This window comes from Prionailurus viverrinus, chromosome A1 (assembly GCF_022837055.1).
Source record: "Prionailurus viverrinus isolate Anna chromosome A1, UM_Priviv_1.0, whole genome shotgun sequence".
Lineage (NCBI taxonomy): Eukaryota > Metazoa > Chordata > Mammalia > Carnivora > Felidae > Prionailurus > Prionailurus viverrinus.
The window spans coordinates 173185173-173201014 of record NC_062561.1 but is presented as its reverse complement, the minus strand read 5'-3'; the positions used below and the strand labels follow the sequence as shown (position 1 = coordinate 173201014).

The 15842-nt window shown below is 35.5% G+C and overlaps 1 protein-coding gene across 11 annotated transcripts in view; it reads right to left on the bottom strand.

Annotated features, from left to right (window-relative positions):
* APC (APC regulator of WNT signaling pathway) overlaps positions 1-15842 on the bottom strand; it is a 175165-nt gene that overhangs the window by 23277 nt on the left and 136046 nt on the right. For 10 of the 11 annotated variants that reach the window (XM_047823921.1, XM_047823707.1, XM_047824052.1 and 7 more), the window contains 2 exons: positions 8474-8578; positions 717-815 (listed from right to left, as the gene is read on the bottom strand). In XM_047823921.1, the coding sequence (XP_047679877.1) occupies positions 717-815; positions 8474-8578 (204 nt within the window). The remainder of the gene's footprint in view (positions 1-716; positions 816-8473; positions 8579-15842) is intronic. The other variant, XM_047824213.1, reaches the window with a different exon arrangement.

Genomic DNA, 15842 nt, shown 5'->3' with positions numbered 1-15842 from the left:
GTAGGTGGCTCAGTCTGTGTCTGACTCTTGATTTTAGCTCAGATCATAATCTCATGGTTCATGAGATGGAGCCCCTTGTTGGGCTCTGTGGACGGCATGGAGCCAGCTTGGGATTCTCTCTCCCTTCCCCTGCTTGCACATGCTTTCTCTCTTTCTCTCTCAAAACAAACAAATAAACATTAAAAAAAAAAAGGAAAAAAAAAAAAAGGAAAAAAAAAAAAAAAGAAAGAGAGTACTTCATGCAAACTGCAGTGACCCCGAGGAGGTAGACAGACCACAAGGGGAGGTGAGAGGAACTTGGGAATCAGAAAATGTTCTGTAAAGAAGTAAAGCCCAAGAAGGGCTCTAAAGGCTGCCTCGGATTCTGACAGTCATTTTGTAGTGGTGTAGAAAGTGGATGTGTGTGCCATCATAGGCAAGTCATGGAGGCAGAAAAGTGACAGGTAGTGCGTGGGAAGCAGCAAGGAAGCCAGTGTGGCTGGAGCTTAGAGTACTTGCAGAGAAGTGCACGATACAGCTGAAAAAGAATAAAAAACTAGCTAATTTGGCAGTTTTTATAATCCTTTTTCCTTTGTGCTCTCTTGTATAAAAAGATGTTTCGTTAAGAAGAGATGGAACCAGAACTGTCCTCTAGCTGAATTTAAAAGATGAGTGAAGAATGTTTTAGAGCAAAGTACTCATAGTATTAGTGACCAGAGTTTGTAATCTTCTGTTACCTTGGTTCCCAGATGACTTGTCAGCCTTCGAGGAGCAGAGTGTGTGCTACTAGAACTCAAAACACTGGCTGTTTCATGATCCATTCGCGCAGCTGAACCCTAGAAATTAAGCAAATTATGAACAGAATGATCTAGATTATAAACAAACAGAGCTAACTTCATGTTAAGGTGCACCAAATGAACTGTCTTTAAGGTAAACAGCTAAATACACAATTAAAAGTGTGGACATTTTAACACTCAAGATGAGTATTTTTACCTGTGAACTTAAGTAGGTTTTAAGGCAAAAATGAAGAAAAGGAGATGTGCTGCAAAAGAAGTTAAACTACTGTGTGGAAGTAACCAAACACTGAAGAAATTCTAAGAGTGGTATTTTTTCACAGATCAAAACAGATGAAACCACATTTGGTCAAATAAACATTTATTGATAGAAAGCTTTATTGATTGATGAAATGCTCTAAATTACCACAAAACTAACTAGGAATTTGGTTCAGTCTAACTTCTCCAGGAGCTCATAGTATAGAGAGGACTGCTTAAAACCTCACTGGAGAAAGACATGAAAAAATAAATAACTGCACTGTGATATTATAAGCACCACAGCAGAAAAATGCATAAAATACTTAGGGAAAACAGGAAGAAACAACTACTTGCTAAGGAACTATTAAAGGCTGCATAAAGTAACATTTAAGGTAGGCCTAGAATCTTGGAGTAGGGAGACATATAGAACAGTCTGTGTAAAGGTAATAAATATGAAAGCATGGAGTATTTGTTTAATGTGGACAGAGCACAAGGTGTATGGTGGGAGATAAAGATTGGGTTAAATTATTGAGTGTTTCATGAGTCATTTTAAACATGTTGCTTTCAAACCGTGGACGTTGTGGAGCCACTAGACTTTAGGCAGGAGGATGGCACAACCAGAATTATACCTTTAAAAGAGTATGAGAAGACAGGATGCAGAGCTCAAAGATGGCAAATCAGGAAGAGGGTATTTTTAACAGCTGAGCAGTGAGCAGGACACAAAGTAAGGAAGTGAGAATACTCTATTAAAAAAACTTTTTTTAAAAATTTTTTATTTTAATGTTTATTTATTTTTGAGACAGAGAGAGACACAGCATGAGCAGGGGAGGGGCAGAGAGAGAGGGAGATACAGAATCTGAAACAGGTTCCAGGCTCTGAGCTGTCAGCACAGAGCCCGACGCGGGGCTCGAACTCATGGACCGCAAGATCATGACCTGAGCCGGAGTCAGATGCTTAACCGTCTGAGCCCCCCCAGGCGCCCCTTAAAAAAAAATTTTTTTTTAAAAATAATTAGAGCGTGCGTGAGAGAGACAGAGAGAGAGAATATCTTAAGCAGGCTCCATGCTCAGCATAGAACCTGATACAGGTTCTCAATTGACTGAGTGCCCTGGGGATATGCATGTGTAGCGGACAGAATCAATTGGTTTGCTAACTGACTGGATGTGAGTAAAGAGACACTGGGAGCCAAGGACAATGTGGAGGCACTGAGCTTGGATAAATGCATGGATAATGCTGGTATTAAAAAATACATAAAACTCAGAAGAGATAACAGGTTTCAGTGTGGGAAGTGAGATCACCATTCAATATACTGACACCCAGGAAAAATGGACATGTGAAAACCAGGATGCAACTCTGGACATATTTATCTGGGGCTGCAGATAAATATGTGGGACCTATTAAAATAGAGGCCATAGCTAACACAATTCATTAATGATTAAAAATAATGATTATAAGAATAACATCCACCTAGATAGCAATATTGGCAAGTATTCTGTTGCAGTTCTTAATCTTTCAAAAGGAAAAGCTAGAATGTAAACTTTTTGAAGGCAGAAACAAATTGTATGTGGTAGTAATCAAAGAGTACATAAGAAGAAGTTTCTCTTTACAGAAGTATTCCAGCTAATTTTGCACCCCTAATGAATTAATGGAGCTGGGCATAAGGTATCAGTTACTGATAATATCACAAAGAGAGAGACAACCAGACATTATGTGCTTCCTGACTAAAGATGAGAAGACCATAATGCCACTCTGAAAAAGACTTGCAAAAACAAAACAAAACAAAACAAAACAACTGAAAATCCAAGGCGAATTCTATCTCTAGATCCAAATACCAATTTACTGGAAATACAGAAGATAGAGAGAAATGTCAAACTACATACCATGGAGATGTTATCAGTAAAATCCAGACTGTGGAAAACTGTATAAAACAAATAGCTTTGGTTCTTTAACAAATAAACATCCAGAAAACAAGAGACAAAAAAGGAAACTATAGATTAAAAGACTTTGAAGACTATAACCAAACCCAATCACAAACCTTACCTGAAAAGAGTCAAATAAATTGTGAAAAATTATGACATTTATGAAACAACTGCAAATTTGAATACTGACTGGATAATCCGATATATTACTATTAGTTCCTTTGGGAATGTAATAATGGCAATATAGTTATATATATATTTTGCCTTTTATTTTATTTTTTTTTTTAAGTAAGCTCTATGCCCAATGTGAGAGCTTGAAGTTGAGACCCTGAGATCAAGAGTTACATGCTCTACTGGCTGAGCCAGCCAGGTGCCCAAATAGTTGTATATTTTTAAAAAGTGTTCTTATCTTTTGGAAATACAGAGTGAAATATTTATGGAAGAAACGATGATGCCGGATCGTCTTCAAAAATAAAATGGGAGGGCAAGGTAGACAGGGTACATGTGGGTTACTCTATTATTCTATCTGCCTCTGTATATGTTTGAAGTTTTGCATAGTAAAAAGTTTTAAAATGCTTATTAGCAGCAAAGTGTTCTCCTATCATTTCATTTCTTTCTCAGTCTTGGCTGATCTTCATCACTACTTACTGGCTCTCACTAGAGATCTGGTTCTAAACTTTAAATAGAAAAGCTAAGAACAAATTCATAAATGAATTACACATGCAGTTATATACTAAGCAAGCAGGGATCTGACCTGTATAATTTACTTCTAACTTCATCTTTCCATTTAACTTCCAGGGGAGATTAATCACAGATCAAGAAACACTATTTCTAGAAGGGATGCCAGATCTTCCTTCCAATTAACATATATTTACTGTTATCTACTATTTACCAGGGACTGTTAGGATAAGGATATGAAAAATGGACAAAACTAGTTAAAATCTTTGCCCTTCTGGAGTTTAGTCTAGTGGGGGAAATCAATACTAATAAAATAATCACACAAATAAATGTAAACTGCAAATGTAGTCTTCTTCAAAGAAGAAGAACGTCCTAGGATGGCCTATAACAATGGGATTTGTATGTTCAAGCCTCTTGGGAAAGTTATGCTTAAACGCGAAGACACGTGGACTGATGTTAATAGAGTAAAATGGGATGAGAAGAGTACTATTTGGAAGGGGCATAGATTGTGCACAGGATGCCCAGGAAAAGGAAGCCCAATAAATATAAGCTACTAACAGGCCAGTGTGGCTGAAGTGGTAAGAGCAAAGTGTGACGTAAAGCTGACAAGTTTGGTAAGAGCTAGATTATACAGGTCCTAATAAAGGGTTATCTTATTCTAAGAACCAAGGAAGCCAATAAAGGGTTTTATAACGAGGTGATTAAATCTTTGTAAAGATCATTCTGGCAGAAAGGATGTGGGCCAGAAACCAGTGAGAGAGGGTGTACAATGTACTTCACACAGTGATAGGGATAAGTCCGCAAGGATAGGAGCTTTGCTGCATCATGCTACTTTGATCCTGAGAGAGTCAAAGATCTGATTTTCATATTCAATTATTGTCAATGGTTTTTATTTCTGGAGCAAATAATAAAACAAAAAAAGAAATCCCAAGAGGTTGTCATGTATATAGATCCTATTAAGATAGTTAAAGGAATCTTGGTTAATTGAATCACAGTCACACAGATATGGATCACTCAGCTACATCAGGATTTGGAGTAGCTGTAGTATTGTTTTAAACAGTGACTAAAAGTAACCAAATAGATGACATTAGCAATATTAGTGCCACAGAAACACCGATTTGGTGGCAGAGTCTATGGCTAATATTGCCAAACAAATGTCTTATCATATTTACCACAGAATCTATGGCAATATCAAAATTCACCATTTGAAGAATGAATACTTGCCACCGATTCAATGTTTTTAACAGATCTCATGTTCATCACAAAAAATTCACACAATACATAAAAATGTAAATATGAAAGTAAAAACAACATAATCCCAACACTAGAGATATCATTGGTAACATTTTGAATATTCCTTCATTTTTCTATGCACGTACACACATATACATATGTACAGTATGGAAGATTACTTATTTTAAGAAAAAATATTAAAATTATTTTTCTAAATTAATAACATGTATTAATACTCGGTAAACATTAATTTTTTTAATGTTTATTTATTTTTGAGACACAGAGCACAAACAGGAGAGGGGCAGACAGAGAGACACACAGAATCTGAAGCAAGCTCCAAGCTGTCAGCACAGAGCCTGACGCGGGGCTCGAACCCATGAACCATGAGATCATGACCTGAGCCAAAGTTGGATCCTTACCAACTGTGCCATCCAGGTGCCCCAAACTCAGTAAGCATTTAAACATTTACTGTCTATCAAGTACTATGTTAGTTTGTTCGGTTACAATGGTGAGCAATGGCAATATAGTTCAGCTTAAAGGATTTTAAAAAGGAAGACAATTAAACCTATAATAAATTGTGCTAAATTCAGTGAGAACAGAAATAGAGAGTACCTGATAGAGCACTTAATCAGTTCTAGGGAGGCAGGAGCAAGGAAAATGTCCTGGAAGAGTGCCTGCCATTTAAACTGAGGGGAAGGATGAGTAGAACACATATTGGTGAACTGAAACAGAGGAGAGTTCCAGGCAGAGAGTGGAAGGACTGGACATACTCAAGGACCCGAAGAAGCTGAAGTTGAGGGAGTGTAGAGAAATGGGGGCATATAGCAATAATGTTGAAAAAGCAGGCAACAAAGAATTTGGATTTTATTCTTTGGGCAGTGGGTAGCCACTGAAAGGTTTAAATAAATAAGCAATATAAGCAGGTATTTTGGAAGGATCACTCTGATTATAATATGAAAAATATACTAGAAAAGGCAAGGCTGAAATAGAAGATCTCTATATAAACAGAGATCTAATTTATCATTTCTAACATTTGTATGGATGTTTCATGTACCACATAGGTTCTATGAGGCCTGGGATTGTTTGTCCTCTTCAATTCGATCTCTCCAGAGTCTACTATAACATCTGGCACATAATTTTACTTAAAAAATCATAATTATTAGTTATTAACAACAATAAGCTATTATGTTTAATGAGTGTCTATATCCACCAAGAACTGTATTAAGTACATATCGCATTTAGTTCTCACAACGATATCATCTTATTTTGCTAGAGGAAACACTGAAGCTCAGAGTTTATACTTGTCCAAGATCAGTCTCTCAGCTAGTTAGCGGAGGAATGGGATTAATCCCGGGACTGCTGACTCCAGAGCCATTTAACCACTTATCTCAGTCAAATGATAATTTACTCAGTTACCTATTGATTAATATACATTTATTTCTAATTTTTGTTATTACAAATAATATGATGAATCTCTTCAAACATGTCTGAACATTCTTGAATGATTACCTCATAGCATAAAATGTTAGATATTGCAATGATTACCCACAAGGCAGGTACAGCTAGAAATTTAGATGCTTATTTACAAAACTGCTTTTCAGAAAGGTTGTTCCATTTCACACATGAGAATGCCTATAAACTTACCATTATCAATACTGAGTGTTAATGATCTTTGTCTACCCAATGGCATCCAAAAAAAAAAAAATCTTATTTTGGCTATAGTTGGTATTTATATATCATTACTATGAAACTGATGACCTTTCCATATGTTTAAAAGTCATTTTATTTTTCTTTTTAGTTCCTGTTCATGTCATGTCATTTGTTCATGTTTTAATGATCTTTAATTAATTTATACTCTTTATGTATTTTGAAATGTAACTTTTTCTTGTTATAAATAATTGTAAATAATGAGATCTTAATTTTTGTCTTGTAACCTTGCCATAATTTTATGGTGTACTTGAGTTTTACATTTTTATGTGAAAGCTACTGATTTTTTCCGTTTTCCCACCTCATGATTTCCCTCATGATTATAATCATTCTACCCACATTTTTCTAATCTTTATATGTATTTTTTTCTAATCTTTTTATATTTTTAATTTTTATTTTTGACATGAAATCTAATCTACTTAGAATTAATTCTGATATAAAAAGTGTGGTAAGGATCCAATTATTATTATTTTTAAAGTTTATTTATGTTGAGAAAGAGCAAGAGAGTGCATGCTCATAAGCAGGGAAGGAGCAGAGAGGGAGAGAGAAAATCACAGGCAGGCTCCGAGCTGTCACCACAGAGCCCAAATCGGTTCTTGAACTCATGAACTGTGAGATCATGACCTGAGCTGAAATCAAGAGTCAGATGCTTAACCAACTGAGCCACCCAGGCACCCCTCAGTTATTAGATTTTAAGTGGGATAGACAACTTATTGATAAATGAGACTTTAAAATACATAATAACTGGAACATGATCCAAAGCATTAATAGGTGGTCTAATCCGAGGCAAACAATTTTTTTCTGTCAAGAACATAAAAATTTTCTTCTTTCTAGATATGTGGAGGAAAATATAAACTTCCCGAATAATTCCCAAAATATAAAGAATATAAATATAATTTCTTTTGCCCCAGTTTACCATTTATAGCTGAAGTTTTCCCCCAGTATAATGGTAATTAGTAATACTAAAAATGAAGTATCTCTTTTTTTAACTCAGTAAAATAAGTTTACATAATTATGAGACATTTTAAGCTTTAAATTTTAATACATTCCTTTTTTAAAAATATAGTATCCTCAAAAACAACCAGAGACACTAAAGGAGTATTTTACATCATGAGTAGGGAAATTATCTTTAAAAACTTAGTGAAATTCTATTTTAAAAAATCACTCATTTACAACAAAAAAATATTCATTGAAAAAAATGTGGAGAATACGTAACACCCCAAGGAAAATTCTGTCATATGAGGATGCATTCCAATAAAACTCTAACAGAAAACTAAAGGCAGGATAACAAGACAACCATTTTACATTAAACAAAAAAAATCAAGTTGACTTCCACAATTTTGCTAGCAATGATGTGATAATGGTTAAACATGACTAAGCTAGGTCTCTTTACTTTTTATGAGCATTAGTATCATTTTTTTCAATTATAAAATTTTGATTTCAGATTTATGTAATGTTAAAGTACAAAAGAAAAAAAGAATTATAACAAAGTCCTTATGATCATTTTTAAAAACATAAAAATGTCTTTGCAAATAATCCCTTTCAAAGAATGCCTTAGAGAAAGAGCAAATCTGTTCAATGCAAGCAATAACAACTAGGTCAAATCATATATATAAGCAAAATGCAGCTTAGCATTTATTTTTCAAAAAAACCCCCTCTACTCATGCTAATCATTTCAGACTAAAACAGAAATACAGAATTTAGAGGTATAAAATATAGCTCTAAATTAGAAATTTTGAAACGTTATTGTTAGATGTAATAAAGAAAAATGATATAGCATTTTGGCACTGAATTCTTCTGGAGATATTCATTCAGGATTAAGGAAATCAATAAGATTTACAGATCATTCTGAGGACTATCTCACCCCATATTCCTTTAGAAATATTTAAATAGTTAATTAAAAAGAAAACCAATAAATTTCTTTACCTGACCACTACCAGGAGTTGCCATGTTGATTTCTGCCACTCCTTGACCTTCATTCTGCCGCTCAGCTTCATGTGAGCTGGCTTCATGCTTGCTCTGAGATGACCTCTGTTAATATGGAGTTAATATCATTACATGCAAAAATGGTGTTTGCTTTCTTAGCCCACAGCTTTTTTTCCTGTCCTGTATTAAAGCTCTGAATGTATCAATTATATAGGTTTACAAAAGCAAAGAACTGCACTTTATACTTCATAACCTCCAGCATGGTTGGCAGTCGACTATTTCAGCAGGAGGAAAGTGAAGTGTGTCCCTTGAGCATTAGAGCCGCACAAGACAAAGGATTTTCTGAGACTCACAGAAACACCATCCTCCACCAGCTGTGCTCACATCACTATCAGGGATATAACCCCACTAGAATAAATAAGTGTCTCTTCCACAAGGTCACATGGTTCTGGCATTCAATGTAGCTGTAAATATTAACAGTTAAACTATTACCTAAGCTTACAAATACCTTCCGTATAGGTATATTTATACACAGAATATATATACATCCTCTGCTAATAAAAGTCAGATGAAATCAATAAGCTCTTAAAATCTGATATGAATAAAACCAAAAACCTTTTTTAATGTAACCACCATCTGTTAGATGAAATGAAAATGACAGATTATATCCAGTAAAAGCAGTCATTTCAGGATAGATTATATCCAGTACACAGCAGTCACTCTGTAAAAATACCACTGCAGAATCAAATAAGTAAAATAATTTTTCCATTATTTTTCATAGCAACAATTACAAATGTGCTTGCTTGCTCTAGGAAAATGATACTCTAAAATAAAAATTACCCTTTAAGAAACTTGGCATATTTAATAGTGATAAATAAATTACAAAATGGCTTCCACTAAAATTTCTTTACATACCAAGCTTTCCTAAACCATTTAAAATGTGACTTAAAAGTTACTTTTCATGCAATATTTCCATCAATAAGCCAGCATGAGTTATATGTAGGCAAGAATGAGGAAGCCCCAATAATTCAGAAAAAGAATTGTATCATCTGAAAATCACACTAGAAAATTCAACAAATTCAACAAAAGTAGAGACATACACGAAGTCAATCGAGAGATAAAATGAATCAAAAACCACTAAAAACACAAAGACTTTATATTAACATAATTAAAGATGTCAATGCAAAAGTAATTATTGAGCATCTGCTCTGTTACTTGTACTAGGTGCTGGAGACTACAGCGCTGGCAAAACCAGACATTGCTCTATGTGCTCAAGCTTATTGTCTCATCAGGGATACTATCAAATAATGAGAGAGCTAACAATAAAGTTAAAACTTTGACAAGCACACTGAAATAAAGAGTACAAAGTGCTGTGAGAATGTATAGCAGAGGGATATCACAAGGCCTGAGTTTGGGAAAGAGTCCTCTTAGGGAAGTACTGTCAGAACTGAGACCTAAAAAATAAACAGGAATTCTGGGAAAAGGGACAGGGTTAGAGGAAGGTTTTAGATAAAAAGATGACGGACCTAGAGTAGGAGGGGGCATGGTTTGTTCTAGTACATCAAAAAATCATGTGCAGAGAACAGAACAAAAAAAAGATAAAAACAATAAATCTTACTTTGTTGAATTTTAGTATAATTCTCATATGTCACTCCTGCCCTAACATAACCAATACTAGATTATTAATGGGAAAAGTTAATATAAACTGATCTTTTAAGGTAAAATTTTAATTTTAAATTTAAATGGCCTAAGTAGATAGGAAACATAGAGACCAGTTTGGAGGCTAATATGTCAATGTGAGTGTGAGATGATGGTACCTGACACTAGGCAAGCAGTGTTAAAAGAAGTAGAGACAGAGAGGTAAATCTGAAGAACTTGATATGATTGGATATGGAGTAAAGGAAGAGATGTGGTGTCAAGAAAATTCCTTTGTTCCTTAGCTTACACAACTGAATAATAATGGTGTCATGTGCAGAGAAGGTAATAGTAAGGGCGTGAGGATTTTTTGGAGGAGGTAGAGGCATGGTAAGAAGGACTTAGGAGAAGATCATTAATTATGTTTTGGATATATTGGATTTTAGTATCTTTGAGACATCTTAGTGGAGATTCAGAGTAGGCAGACAGATTTAGGAGTCTGGAACTCAGGGCTAGAAAATGAATTTGAGAGCCAACAGTGTATAGAAGGTAAGTGAAGCTCTAAGCATTAATGAGATGGTCTAAGGGAGAGCTAATACAGACAAAAGAGAAGATTTAAGGAATGCCTATAATTAATGTCCAGATAAAAGAACATAGCCTATAAAAGCCAAAGAGGTGGGAAAACAGCAAAAAACAGTTGTCATAGATGCCAAGAGAAGAATATTTCAAGAAACAGGAAGTGTTAAATAATGTAGAAAATGTCAAGATTAAGATTGAAAATACCAATTTAATTAATAATACAGAATTCGCTGATGATCCATTTGGGAGTAGAGACTAGATTGGTGTATTTTAAGAGCGGATGGTGGGAAGAAAATACAGACTTGGAGTCTAGAAACACCTTTAGAGTGGGGAAGTGGGAAAAGACAATGAGGGAGAGAAGGGGACAGATGAAGGAAAACAGCTGCAGGGAGAGGCAGAATTGAGGAAGGTTCATTTTATATTATGAAGACCTGAGTCTTGACTTGAGGATGTTTAAATGTCAATGCAAAGGTACCACTGAAGAAGAAGATAAATGTGAGAAAAGAAGTAAGAGTAAGAAGTCCCTGAAAAGGCAGGAGTTGAAAATCCAAAGTACAAGAAGGAAGGTAGAATGCTTCCTGATAGGAAGGGCAGGCAGTTCTGATTTCTCTAGGAAGGAGGAGGTGGAATTATTAAAGGGAGGGAGATAAGTCATTTCCAAGAGAAGAATGGAGATGCACAGAAACACAGTAGTCCTGAAGGATTACCAGGCCCATTTGATGATGGTGAGGATGATGAATATGATAAAGTTAAAAAAAAGTCTAATGCTTACTATGCACTAATCACTTGGCATCTATTGATTCATTCATTTATTTTTTTTTTAATTTTTTTTTTCAACGTTTATTTATTTTTGGGACAGAGAGAGACAGAGCATGAACGGGGGAGGGGTAGAGAGAGAGGGAGACACAGAATCGGAAACAGGCTCCAGGTTCTGAGCCATCAGCCCAGAGCCCGACGCGGGGCTCGAACTCACTGACCGTGAGATCGTGGCCTGGCTGAAGTCGGACGCTTAACCGACTGCGCCACCCAGGCGCCCCTCTATTGATTCATTTAATCCTCATACCAGCTCTGTGACATAGGTATTATTATTATCCCCACTATACAGATAAAGAAACTGAGAAACAGATAATATAAGTATCTGGCTTTAGGTCACATACTCAGTAAATGGCAGAGCCAGAGTGGGGATCACAAGTCTGACTCCGGGGCCTAAACTAATATTTAACACTTATTATCTTTATTTTCTTTCCTTTTTCTTCTTTCCTTATTTGTTATTTACTTCCCTTTATTCTTTTACTGATCCTAGGCTACAGGCCTGCCTGCACTCTTTATCACTGTCCAAAGATACTGCTAACACTGAAGGTAAAGAAACTATTGCTGATTCTTATGAAAGAATAATCCTGGGGTGCCTGGATGGCTCGGGGGGTTAAGCATCCCCCTCTTAGTTTCGGCTTAGGTCATGGTCTCTCAGTTCGTGGGTTTGAGTCCCACATCAGGCACCATGATGACATTGTAGAGACTGCTTGGGATTCTCTCTCTCTCCCTCTTCCTCTGTCCTTGTCCCGCTTTTGCTCACTCTCTCTAAAAATAAACAAACTTAAAAAAAAAAAAAAGAACAATCTAACTAGAGATCTCATTTCCAGCATTGCTGGACAACTTCCTCAAAGTTGTCTACCCTAGGGCTGAAAATATTAAAAAAAAAATTGTTGAGGTATTTATATACCACAACATACACCCATTTTAAACAATTTTTCTGTAAGCTTACCAAGCATCACCATAATCCAGTTTTAGAACATTCTCACCATTCTAATAAGATTCCTTGTGCTCACTTACAGTCAATCCTCATTCCCATTCATGTCTCTGGCTTATCCACTTTCTGTCTTTATAAATTTGCCTTTTCTAGACATTTTTTATAAATGAAATATATGGGCTTACATGTCTGGTTTCTTTTACTCAGCATGTTTTTGATGTTGATCCATGTTATAGTATGTATCACCAATTTACTCGTTTTTACAGCCAAACAGTACTCCATTGTAAGGATATACACATTGTGTTTATTTATTCACCAGTTGATATACATTTGCACTGTTTCTACTCTGGGGCTATTATGAATAATACTGCTATATACATTCAAGTTAAAGTCTTTGTGTGGCCACATGTTTTCACTTTCTTGGACGGGTATACCTAGAAGTGGAATTGCTGGGTCACATGGTGACTTTATGTTTAATATTTTAAGTAACTGCCAAACTGTTTTCAAGTGGTTATACTATTTTACATTCTCAATAGCAATGTATGATGGCTTGTATTTATCCACATCCTTGCCAATGTTTATTACTGTCTTTATGATTATAGCCATACTAATGGGGTAAGGTGGGATATCACTCTAGTTTTGATCTGCACTTCCCTAATGACTAATGATGGTAAGCTTATTTTCATGTTTATCAGCCATTCCTGTATATTTTCTGGTGAAATGTCTATTCAAATCTTTTGCCCATTTTAAATTTGAGCTATCTCCCTATTAATGAGTTGTAAAAGTACTTTGCATAGGATTTTAATAAATATTTCTCACTGGCTATCTAGAGATTTTACAACCATGCTAAAATTCTCACAGCTCCTATCTTTTTGATCTCCCCAAACGTATTTGTTTGTCAGTAAATAACCCAACTGAAAAGATATACAAGAAAGTGGTAGCACTTGCTGTCTCACATATCTTTTTGTAACTTTTGAGATTTGAATCATGTGCAATAATTACATCACTTGAATTATGTACAGCATTTAAACCCTAAATCAGAGTTGTCAGCAGGTAGGACAAAGACAGTGCTATAAGAAATATGCTTCATTGTAGAGAAATTATTTGACAGAAATCTTCTCTTTCCCTGTATACACTGAGTATGAACTAATTTATGAGTGTCCAAACCCTGGTTTTCTCCATTTTCCAGCTTCTCCCACTTATCTACATTAGCAAAACAACGACAATGGAATAAAAAAACTTCAAAAAGCAAAATTAAAAAAAAGATTTTGGTTCTTTCTTAAATGTGAGATGGCACCTTCCTTTAATGTACATTCACTGAACTAGTAGACTAAATGTAACCACTGTAGGCTATGACTGATATAATCATTTTCATAACAAAAGAAAGCAAGAGAGACTGGATCACAATGGTAGACAGTTGGACCCAAATCCAATGATATGAATAAAAAGTTTTGAACAAATCCAAACAACATGAACAAGTCCCCAACCTGTAATAAACTTATACTGATGCTGAAAAATAAGGATTGCAACTAACAAATGACAATTTTTTAGGGCTTTCCAGAAGCCAGAAAGTTGGAAATTTTGGAAATATAGGGAGGGAATATGTTATAGTGGGAAAATGATAACAAAAAGCTACTGTAGTAATATTAATAGCAAACAACGAAATTTAAGGTGGAGAGCATTAAATGTAATAAGGAGAGCTATTTCATACAAATAAAAAATTCAACCAACTAAAAAAACAAATGTGAATATTGATTTCAAAATATAAAAGAACTTGTTAGATGCAGACAAACAGTAATAATCAGAATATAAAAAGATGGAAGAAAAAAAATGTAACTAAAGAAGTGAGAAACTTGGCAGTGGAAACTCAAAGCAGAAAATGTCAGAAGAGAAAATATAAAATGCAGTGTTGCTCAATGAAAACAAAAGGCTGCCTCTTTAAAAATAATTTTAAAAATAGAGTGTAATAAGTTTAATCAAGGAAAAAAAAAAAGATAAACTACACCATAAAGTCAAAGAGGTTATAACGACCAGAATACTACCATGTAACAATACTAGTGAAACTGAAAAAGGAGCAGAGACACCATTTTTTTTTCTAGTCTTTAAGAGCCAACACTGCAAAATGGACAACTTATTCCTTATACATATATTATTTGGTTTTCATTGGCTTAGGACAGCCAAGTTAAAACTGCTTTTAGGAGTAGGACTTAATTGTACTTGTACTTAAACTGCCTACTTAGCAAACACATTTCTATATATTTCAAATTCGGATGTACTGCAGCCAAAGTTCCTATGATATTAAGAGTCAGGCATAAAGAAACAGGTTACTAGAAGATTGGAACTTTGGGTCAGACAAGTCTCCAGGGAGGAGGAAGAGGGGGACTGGAAACTGAGGTCAATCATATAGTCACCTATTTAATCAAGCATGTCTACATAATGAAACCCCAATAAAACTCTGGACACTGAAGCTCAGTGGAGCCTCCTGGCTGATGAACATACTGATGTGTGGGGGAATGATGTATCCAGACTCTATGGGAGCATGGAAGCTCTGCATTCTTTATCCCTCACTTGCCCCACATCTTGCCCTGTAAGTCTCCTCATTCGGCTGTTCCTGATCTGAATCCTCTAAAATAAAACTGTAATTGTATGTGTAGTATTTCCAATGAGTTCTGAGTCATTCCAGTGAATTACTGAACCTAGGCAGGTGTGGGAAGCCCCAATTTTGTAACCAGTTGGGCAGAAGTATGGGTAGCTTGGCATGTGAAGTGGGGTTATTTTTGTGAAGGACTCTACCATTAACCTGTATGTGTTATGTTAACTCTAGGTAGTAACTGTCAGAAGTGAATTGTACTGGAACATCCCCACTTAGGGTAGAATTTACAGGAAGGTGAGCAAAGTAAAGTGCAGTTTGCTTGGGGATGCCTGATACTTGCAGTTGGTGTCTGAAGTGATGGTAGTAGTCTTGGGAATGACTTTACCGTTAAATATGGGGTCTACACTCTGGGTAGTTTCAGAACTGAGTAGAATTATAGGACACCCAGTATGTCAGGGAACAGGTATTAGAACATAGCTGGAAATAATTTTCTTTCAGAAGTTTTAAGAAGTTGGTATATTCTACGTCACAGCTTCTAGTGTTGCTGTTTATGTATCTAAAGACATTTATATTTTTGTTTGTATGTGTGAAGTTGTTTCCCTTTCTCCAGAATGTTTTAGGACTTTCTTTTTATTTCTAGTGAGATGAAATGGCACCATGATGTGTCTGCTGTGGGATTATTTTCATCTGTGGTGTTAGATATTGGAGAGACCATTTTATTTGGAAAACTATGCCCCCCAGTTCTGGGATATTTTAATTTACTTCTGTGATCATTTGCTCCCTCTAGCTCCTCCATTCTCTTTCTGGAACTCCTC